Source organism: Nestor notabilis, unplaced genomic scaffold, assembly GCF_000696875.1.
Source record: "Nestor notabilis isolate BGI_N333 unplaced genomic scaffold, ASM69687v1 scaffold4940, whole genome shotgun sequence".
Taxonomy (NCBI): domain Eukaryota; kingdom Metazoa; phylum Chordata; class Aves; order Psittaciformes; family Psittacidae; genus Nestor; species Nestor notabilis.
The window spans coordinates 9,609-20,120 of NW_009909602.1; the positions used below are offsets into that span (position 1 = coordinate 9,609).

Consider the following 10,512-nt stretch of genomic DNA (forward strand, 5'->3'; position numbering starts at 1 on the left):
TATGCTCCAGAAGATGAGATTTAGCACAAATAACATGTATGTTTGCTCCACATCCCAGCAGCAAACTCACTGTTTTGAATGTGTGATTTTCTGTCTGTGCTCACTGCAAGATGGAAAGGGTTTTCATTTCAATACTGAAGGCAATAATTATGGAGGTTATCATTTTCATGCTCAGAAATTCATGTCATTTTCATAAATCATTCATTTCATTTCATAAATCATGCTTTACAGCTGCAGAATGGAAACTTATTGCTGGACATTGATGAAAATCTTGTTTCAGTCACTCAGGTAAGGTTGTGACACTAAAATGTTTTAAGGAAATAGAGATTAAATCATCTATAGGAAACGCACAGTTTGAAAGTGTTCTGTTTGGGATTAACTTCACTAATATCAGATGTGAATAATTTAAGAAAGCCTAATGGGTGAAATCAGATCTGTAGAGAGAGTGAAATCACAAAAATAAAAGATAACTATTTGGTGTCCAGAATCTCATATGTTGCAAGTGGATAAAACTACATCTATGTCAGAGAAGATGCATTCATTTCTTCAGCTGAGAATAGGGTTGTAGAAAAAACCTAGATCCAGATCTGAACCAGTTGGGACTTTAAAATCCACCTCCAAGTGTGGCTGTTTAAAGCTGTCTCTAGTAAGCAAGTGAGGAAGTTGTGTTCCCACTAGATTTCTGTTTACATTCTCTGACATAGTTTTGTAGCTCCTCTTGCACATAAGGTTCCTATTCTGTTAAGAAGTAACTCCCATATGCATATATTCCTTTTTCTTGGGGAATACTATGAATGATGTTTATTACAACACACAGCAAAGACAGCTTTCCTATCACTCTCCAGCTGCCTGTTTAGAACTCCATCCATACAGCTTCTTTTAAGAACTTTAACAGAACTATATCTGTGAAGAGTTTCCAAAGCTCCATCACCTTGAAGCACTCTGAAAAGTATTCCAATTTACAGGGGTATTGAGGCATATAGGTCTGAGTTACCACCTTTCGAATATTCACCACAGAATCATAGCATCATAGAATCATGGCACGTTTTGGGATTGGAAGGGACCTTAAAGCTCACCCACTTCCAACCCCTGCCATGGGCAGGGACACCTTCACTAGAGCAGGTTGCTCCAAGCCCCTGTGTCCAACCTGGCCTTCTATATGAAATGCATATTTTTTCCACAACAAATGTGTAACTTTACAGACAGTTCCTCTTAGCTTGTGTAACCATGTGTGTGTGTCCTGCCCTTTCGCATCCCTTCTGGCTTGCTTTCCTGCGTCTTCACCTGGGATGGAAGCACAGGGAAAACCTTTGCTCATGGCCTCCTTGAGAAGACACAAGCTATTTCTTATCAAGCCAGAGAGAAGAAAACAGTGAAAAGCTCACCAGTGAGTGAAGGAAAAGGGCAGATGTAGGGGTGGTGCTGAACAAGCAATTTGGAGAGATGAGAAGAAAGTTGCTCTTTCAGTGATTTGGTGTCACCTGGCATCTCTTGAGTCAGTAGGGCCTACAGGAGGCTCAAAGTGTTTTCCAAACAAGTGCTTCAGTTGTCATCATTCTGACTTTTCTGGGCATTTTAGCAGTGCTTGCCTAGTGTGTTTGCACACACTGCAGAAGTGACTTCTGAGCTTTTTTTTAGCTGAAGCCACCTCTAACAGTATTTTAGTAACGTACGCTAGAATTGGTGTATCCTAAAGAAAACGGGGCTTTTCTTCTTTCTTCCTTTTCCTGTCTCCATGCAGATACTTACAGGGATATACAAGCTCATATGAAGAAAATATATTGCCATAGCAGTAAAGCAATGTGATCTATTTAATATAAGACATGATGTGAGGAAATGTGAAATAATTCATCTTTAGGTACATCATTAGACAGAAAGCTGGGAGTCATCCAAGCTGCTAGAAAAATTACAGGTCTAAGTGATTGTAGCATTGCTTTTGTATATGGGAATAGAGATTGGATTGCAAAAATATATAAACCTTTGCAATTATTATATTTTGATAGTCTTATTTCTTAAAGGATCATTTCTAATAGAAGGTTGAGGGCAGGTTGTAAAGAGCGACCAGCCCTTGTGGCTTATGTCCAGAGCACTAAGTGACTGCCTTTGTAGGTCAGGACTCAACTGAATTTCAAACCTATGTATATCACTTCCATAGTATGTGATGGATTGCAAGGCTTATGTCCCTAATCTGCGGAGGAAGTTCAACAAACTGAATTAAGATTTGCATTAAATCTCCTTCACAATGAGAATTGTGGCTTCTCACATGTGTGGGTGTGATGTAGTATGATACAGAGAAGAAGGAAGGGCAGTAAGCAAAAGAAAGGTAGTGGAGAAGGAGTAGTTCTTGAGTTCCCATCAAAGCTTTCCAGAATGGCCACCCTGATAAGGATGGTAGATGTGGTTTAGGTTTCCTGCAGTTATAAGGGATCCATTTGCCATTCCTGGACTCCACCTGAACAGATTTGCAGAGGTATATAGGTGGAAGAAAGTAATTTCACTCCAGAACCTCTGAAGGAGCTTTGATTATGCAGCCATTTAAGGTGTTCCTTATTATGAAAGTGCTTTTTCTCTTCTGGTCCAGTTGAGTGAGACCTGTATGGGTGACCTATTTTGAGATCAAACTGAAGGACGCCCTCAGAAAACATTTCTAGCATGAGTTAAATGTAGAGCTATAAACTTACAATAACCCAGTTGTGCATCCTCCTTCAAGTCCACTTATCCAGGTCACACCTGTCCCATGGGCAAGGGGAAATCAGGCAGCACTTTAAAAGCCCTTCCCTTCTGTATCTTTCTAGCACTTCCATAGTCTGCTGCCGTGTTTTAAGACCTTCAAGTGGGGGTTTAGAAAAGGAGCTGGCCATAAATCATGCTTGGTGTTCACTGATGTGGAGGGCAGAGCAGTAACACATCCAGTCCCATTCTGGATATTTTTTTCATGCTTTATTCATTTTCTTATCATGAAGAATTCCCTACAGGATCATTTTATAGGGAGCTGCTGATTATTTGTGTCCATCAGCAATATCAAAATCCCACAGCTTGAACCCATGTGCTTCCTCCATATGGGACTTGACCTTTGAAGCCTATTTCTCTTGGGGGGATTTATATTGCTAAGCATTACTAGTTAACTTTGCACGTTGTAAGTAGTTAACTCACAGCTGCTTCTGCTCAAAAAATAAATGGGTTTTTTTCTCTTTTTTTCTCTCTTCACAGGCTGTTACCCAACTAGAGCTTTTTGGGGACATGTCTACTCCTCCTGATGTAACCTCTCCCCCAGTGAGTACCCAAGGAAACTAAACTGTGCATTTTTCTACATGCTATTTTCAGCACATTTATGGAGCACATTTACAATTCAGGTTATCAGCCATTCCAGTAGGAAGGATTTCAAGTACTTTTTATGTTACAAGAAAATAAAGGGGAAGAAATTGAATGTGGAGTCAGTGCAAAAAATCTCTTCAATTTTTATTTTTCTGATATAGGACTAGGCATCACGTAAGATATAACCTGAGCTGCAGATCTCCTTCCCTGGTGTTCATGAGGGATTCATGCATCACTGCACTCTGTCTCGCCACTGCACTGCAGGAAGATCCAGTTACAGCCTTATATATCATGTCTCTTTGGTCCCACCAAGCACATATCCCAGAACTGCTGTTAAAGGAAAGAAGATAAAGCAGTAAAGAGAGAAAGGGTTGAATGTGTTTTGAGGGCAAAGGAAATTTTCTCAACATGCTTTTCTGCATTGTAAAATGAAACCACAATCATTTTCCTATAGAGTTTCTGAACCTTACATTAAGCTGTAGGGGAGTGTGAATATACTGAATACATTGAGTGACTTTGAAGTCAGGAGCCTCAGATATCCAAGGTACTCTGGAGCATGTCTGGGACTAGATGTTCAGAGTGCTGCCTCCTCATCCTTAGCTTGCTTGGATTGGGTTTCTCCTTTAATATACACCTGTAGTTCTAGCCCTGTTGTTTAATAGGAAGCAACATTTATTCACTTTTCCATCAATCCTGGTCATTGCCTCTACTGGTTGTCACTTAACACCTAGAATCACAAGTCTTTATGTTCTGGAAAAAGAAATTATGTCCATATTTAACATGACATGTATTCCAGGCAAATTTTAGTGGGTTTTTTTAGTTTTTCTCCTGTTTCCAGCAAATTCTTATACTCTTATTTCTACTCCTTTATTCCTTCTACATCTTTCCATTTTTGTTTCTTTCTCTTTCTCCCCTCTGAACCTGTGTTTTTAGAATTATGGAAGATGTGACAGCAAAGGTGTGCTGCAGAAGCTGCAGCTGATATGCCTTCATTGTATTTTATTCCTGTCTTCTTGCAGACTCCTGCTACTCCAGGTGATGCCTTTATCCCATCTTCATCCCAGTCACTTCCTGCTAGTACAGACATGTTTGGTTCTGTACCTTTCAGCACTGCTGCCGTACCCTCAGGTAAGAATCGACTCAGATTTGGTATCAGTTCTCAGCTCTGGTTTGCATTTCAGTACTCAGGGCATTAATTTAGTACAGTGGAAGTGGGGAAGGGTTTTGAGGACAGTGCTGCAGGCCAAGAAGGCAGAACAAGGCTTTAATAAGCAGGGAGAACATTATTTGAATATTCCTACATTTTTTAAAGCAAAAGCCAAAAAAGTCACTGGGAGTTCAGCCATAGTCCAGTCCAACCATCTGGATGACATACCTTCTAGGTACAGTAGCAAGAGAGAACAAAGCATTTAGGTTACCTTTACTCTTTTTGTGGTAGCAGTGAACATTCTGTGCTGTGTCCCTTAAATAGAGAATGAGACATGGAGAATGGGATTGAATTTCAAAACTATTCCACTTAGTCAAATCCTGAAATTTCTTTTAGACTTTTCTGTGTTCCTCAAAGTGCTCCAAATTCAAAAGCTGTGTAGCATTCTGCACAGACACACAAGGCATGCAGTTTTGACTGCTGATCGCTCCCTGGGATACTCAGAGCACTGCAAGAGCAGCTCCACTTAGGAAAAGAAGGAGGAGGAATGCCTTGAATCATTCAACAGTGACTTCCTAATTGGTTAACTGCTCTGATGGGCTGCGTTGCACCATCAGATTAACCACTGCATCTCAGAAAGGTTACACTGATAGTGAAGTGTTTGGGGATAATGTCAGATGGAAACCTTTGCTGCTTGGATGAGGTTACTGTGGGGGCAAGATGAAAGGACACCTGGAGAATTCATCAAAGCCATCTATTGAAGCAGATATGTATCTGAGTTACTGTTCCTTTAATCGCTCATTAATTTAGTCTCTAGAAGTTCAGTTTCTATATTTTATCTTGAGTTTTTCCCTTTAAGATTTTGCAGCCAGCCTTACATTTAGCATTACAAACCAGCCTAGAAATAAGGGGAAGAGGAAAAGGTTCTCAGGAAAACACTTGATTAAAAACAAGTAAAAGAGACGTTGCATATTGTAAACTATTAGCAGTAAAAAGTTAATGTAAATGTGAAACAGCATATCTGTAAAGCATTATACTTGTATCAGTGGAACATAATTGTATGACATGGCTTAAATTGTAACATTTTTACAGTAGTTTTACTTTGGGGTTTTTTTTCAGTGTAAGTAACAATGTACCTGAACATATAATTCCTACACAGTCAAACCCTTGGTAGCTTAAGAGAAGGCTTCAGGTCTTATAGGAAGCCATTATAGTTTTAATCCTCAGTTTCCTCCCAAACTAGATGGGGTTTATGCTACAATAATACATGAAGCAGTTTGTTCTTACTAGGTGTGTCATACGGCAGAAGCTCAGGATCTTTTTCATGTTCTCAAGTAACCAAGTAATAACAAAATGTGATTTTTTTTAAATCTGAATTCATCTGTGCTCTGGCTTTTTAATATGCAATTTGAGACACTTCTTTGCTATTCAGAGTCCCAGTGGTTTGAACTGTAACTGTGTCAGAAGAGATGGCACAGGCTTCCTCTTGCAAGAAAGTCACACTTATTAGAGGGCCCTTCAGTTGTCATCTGGCATATCTAAAGGTTCTTTACTGTAACTTAGAACCAGTTTTGCAGCAGTGCCATTGGCAGGAGTTAGCTGGTGTTGGTGGGTCACCCTCCCCAGCAAATTATAAAAGGTAAAAGGAGGAGGAACACTGTCGGAGCTCCAGAGAGGAGGGAGTCCTGGGCATCCTCCTCCTTCCCTCTGCTTTCTCTGGCTGCCTATTTCTTTAGCAGCATATGGGCAGCTCTGAAAAGATGAACTCCTTCCCAGCCTGAGCCAGTGCAGAGGGGAGATTTGGGTTAGATTTAGGAAGAAACGCTTTGGGAGTGTGAGGCACTCTGGCACAGGGTGCCCAGAGAAGCTGTGGCTGCCCCATCCCTGGCAGTGTTCAAGGCCAGGTTGGACACAGGGGCTTGGAGCAACCTGCTCTAGTGGAAGGAACTGGATGAGCTTTAAGGTGCCTTCCACCACAAACCATTCTAGGATTCCATGACGATGTTCAGCCCCAACCAAGTCCCACACAGTTCTTAACAGCTCCATGGGGGTACTCACTGAGGAAGAAGAGAAGAGCATTTTTGTTCATATGAGGGGAAGGATTATTGTCAATGTCCACCAACCAATGTTTCTGTATGCAAGTATTTGTTCAGTGATGTGAATTCAACTATATCTTTCCATTTTCTTATTAAGTGTGCTGAAGCACTGGGATCACTAGTGTGGCCTGCATGTTGCTGATTTATTGTGCAGCTTTTCCTGCGGCTATGTCTTTCCGTTTTCTTATTAAGTGTGCTGAAGCACTGGGATCACTAGTGTGGCCTGCATGTTGCTGATTTATTGTGCAGCTTTTCCTGCGTGCTCTTGACAGTAGTGTTAAAATCTTTCATCTTTCTTCTTTTTTTTTCCCTGCTATCTTTATTCTTCGAAGGTTATGTTGCCATGGGAGCTGTTCTGCCCTCATTCTGGGGACAGCAACCACTTGTTCAACAGCAGTTGGCCATGGGTGCTCAGCCTCCAGTTGCTCAGGTGATGCAGGGAGGACAGCCGATAGCGTGGGGCCAACCCGGTATTTTTCCTCCTACTCAGCAACCGTGGCCATCTGTAGCTGGTCAGTTCCAACCAACTGCCTTCATGCCAACACAAACTGTTTTGCCTTTACAAGCAGCCATGTTTCAAGGTACCATTGCTCCTATTGCTACTGTTCCACCCACAAGTGATTCCAACAGGTCGAGTCCACAGACAGACAGGGCCAGACAGAAAATGGGAAAAGAAATGTTTAAAGATTTCCAGATGGCTCAGCCTCCACCAGTGCCATCAAGAAAACCAGATCAGCCTTCCCTCAGTTGTACCTCAGAGGCCTTCTCAAGTTACTTTAACAAAGTTGGGATGGCACAGGAAGCAGATGATTGTGATGACTTTGACATCTCTCAGTTAAATTTGACTCCTGTGACTTCCACGACACCATCTACGAATTCACGTGAGTATTCCCATACTTTCAGCCATACCTCTTCTCATACTGCTTCTCAAAGCATTTCCATTTTTTCACACACTAAACTGCAACACACATAGACTGAGAACCTTCATGCATGGTCTAGCTTATTAAATGTGTTCCAGCCATAAAGAAGAGTATCAGAGAGGAATTTCAGACATCATTGAAATCAACAGCCCTGATAGCTGCAGTCTGAAATTTAATTTCTAAGAAGACAGTAATATATGTTCTGTGCTAGAGACATTCGAGCTCGTTGCAAAATACCCATCGCATTCAGCCTTACAAATGGTTTCACTTAGGTCCCATTCAAGTCACACTTTGCAGAAGTTAAGAGATGGGTATTTATTTTAATAGCTTTATGTATTGGACATGGGGGGAAATTCATTGAAGAGCTGTAAAATAAGCTTAGTGTGTTCAAAGCATGGAGATGGGGGGGTTGCAGATTGCTGCAAAGAGGAATTCAGGGGCCAGCCAGAGACCTTCTGTTTCCCTTATGAGCCAGAGCGCTGGCGGCTCAGGCGTTCTTAATGTAATGTAGTGGCGTCTCCCTGGTTCCTACAGACATATAGAGATGCAGCCAAACTTAATTTGGAAACTGCTGAATGAAATCAAGTTGATGGAATTGGTAATGATTTCTGGGTTCAGATTTACTTCTTAAAGCTCCTTGCCAGAAAATAATTTTCAGAGGTAATAGAAGTTAAGGGCTCTAAAGCATGAGCAAACTTTGGGCTGCTGGGTCTTTCTGAACAAATTAACAGATGTATATTCTGTTGCTGTCATCTTAATTTTGGTTTAGCTCCAACCCCTGCACCCAGACAGAGTTCTCCATCGAAATCATCAGCATCTCACACCAGTGATCCTGCGGCAGACGACCTCTTTGAAGAGGGGTTTGAAAGCCCAAGCAAAAGTGAGGAGCAAGAGGCTGTGAGTAGCAACAAGGTTTCTAAATACTGATTAGCTGATTTTAGCTAGAAAAGACAGAAGTTACTTAAATATTTTTTGATAGTGTCAGAAATAACTACTTTAATAGGGCTGGGTGGTAATTAAGGGGGAACTGCAGACAGAATTCATGTGATGCTATTAGCTATGAAAACCAAAGCAGGGAATTTCTCTTGATATGCATTGATATCACATACCAGGAGCCAAACTCAGATTTCATATGTGAGGTTATATATGTTAGTTGTATCCAACGTCCTTTTTCACATACCAGCATTCACTTATTGATGATAAAGAAGTCCGAGGTAAAACAACATACATGCTGAGGCTGCAGAAAGAGATGTGAGAGCTTGTGCATTTAAAGATGATGGTTTGATGTTGTCTTGCACATTCTTGCATCTCAGTTGCTTGGCTAGTTACATTCCTCAGTGTTGTGGCCCTCAGTTTGTGAATTCTTTGCCTTAGACTCAGTGGACCAAAGCAAGAAATGTTATCCAAGCAATGACTTTAAATCACAAGGTATCTTAGGTAGATAAGAGCCCAAGTGAGCCAAAGGCAAGAGGGAGCCTGTACAAAAAAAGTACTCTCAAGTACGACATAATGCAAGCTTGGACCCTCTGATTCACAGTTTCACTGGCTTTCAGGGCCTTTTGCAGTTCTGGTTTGTCTGATCCTGTACCTTCTGCAGCCTGTGGCAGCTCCTGCATAGGCTCCAGCAGTTACTGGTGAGGTTCATCCTGCCTGCATCAGCTATAGGAAACCATTATGGCTTTTGAGAATTTATCAGTGGCGAGCTCTCACTTTCTGGTTTTCATGAGATAGGATGTACTTGTTATGCCCACAGCATGAAAATAACCTCGTGTTGACTTTTCACTTTCTACTGTTGAGAAAAAAAGGTGTTATGTTCTTGTATTCTAGCCTGATGGGTCTCAGGCCTCATCCAACAGTGATCCATTTGGTGAGCCAACTGGTGATACTATAAGTCCACAGGTCGGTAGCTAGATAGCACAGGTTGGGGTAGGTATCTGTCCTTTTTTTCTCTACACCATGAGGTGCTCACTTCTTCTTCCACCAGTGCCTACCATTGCTTTCATGGATGCATGGTTTATTTTTTCCTTGCCATTTATTCCGTTTTCCCTCTCCATTATCCACAGTGTATTCCTCATGCTCAGTGGTTTGCATGGCTTTTGCCATTCACTAAGTGTTGCAGCTTATGCAGATGTGTGTGTTTTGGCTGCCTGCATGCTTTGAAGAAATATAAACTTGTTTTACTTTGTGTTCAGATTTTAAGGGGAAATAAGGAAACTGAGCCATTACTAGCAATGTATTAGGCAGAACATGTTTTTATCAAATCCACTCTGGCCTTTAGTCAGATGTAACATATTAAATGGAATAAAAGACATCTTACCCATAGACATAACAAACATTAAGTAAAATTATGTAATGATACATGAGCACCTCTACCCTAAATCAAAGTGATAATCAGTAGAAGCAGCCCATTTATTATCTGCATGTAAAAAATATTGAAATGGGTTTGTGTAGTTTATCTCCAACTGCAAATTAAAACATCTGAAAATTATGAGTGTTCATATTACCAATGGCATACTGATGTTTTAAAACTGATTCATCAAATTGTAAGTCATTTAAATCCAGACAGACGGGAAAGATGATCTTTGCATCTTTTGTGTTACAGAACACGTTAGAAAATGTGGCTGCCAGTGAATGTTCCATGGTTTGTTTCAGTACAGTATATATGACAGTAAAGCTGCAGAGTTTTATGAGTGCTGAGCATTGTTATTCCATCCAAATACTCTCTTACTAGTGTTACTGTTTGAAGGATATGTTTCATTATCTTCTCCGTGTCTGCCATTCGTGTTTTGTATTACCCAAGTACGTGATCTGATGCAGCTTCGGTGCTTTAGCACAGTGCTCCTGGAGCAAATCCATAAAAATGGTAGAAGCTTTTTGATTTTTGTACAGAAATTGCACTGTGTTTACCACTGATTTATCCACCTTGAGCCAAAGTAATTTGGTTTCTGTTCAAAATTAATAGTTTCATTAGGAGTCAGTTTACTTTGTACATTGAATATGGTTAAAGAAATCTTACAGTAGCTTAGCTTTGATC

At 40.8% G+C, this 10,512-nt stretch overlaps 1 protein-coding gene across 1 annotated transcript; it reads left to right on the forward strand.

Annotated features, from left to right (window-relative positions):
• Positions 1–231: 231 nt before the first annotated feature.
• Positions 232–9,389, forward strand: DAB1 (Dab, reelin signal transducer, homolog 1 (Drosophila); the record flags this gene model as incomplete). Its single annotated transcript, XM_010012365.1, has 6 exons — positions 232–288; positions 3,211–3,273; positions 4,335–4,443; positions 6,891–7,439; positions 8,248–8,375; positions 9,306–9,389. Coding segments are annotated over 6 exons (990 nt in total), but the record flags the coding sequence as incomplete, so codon positions are not given.
• Between the last annotated feature and the right edge of the window lie 1,123 nt (positions 9,390–10,512).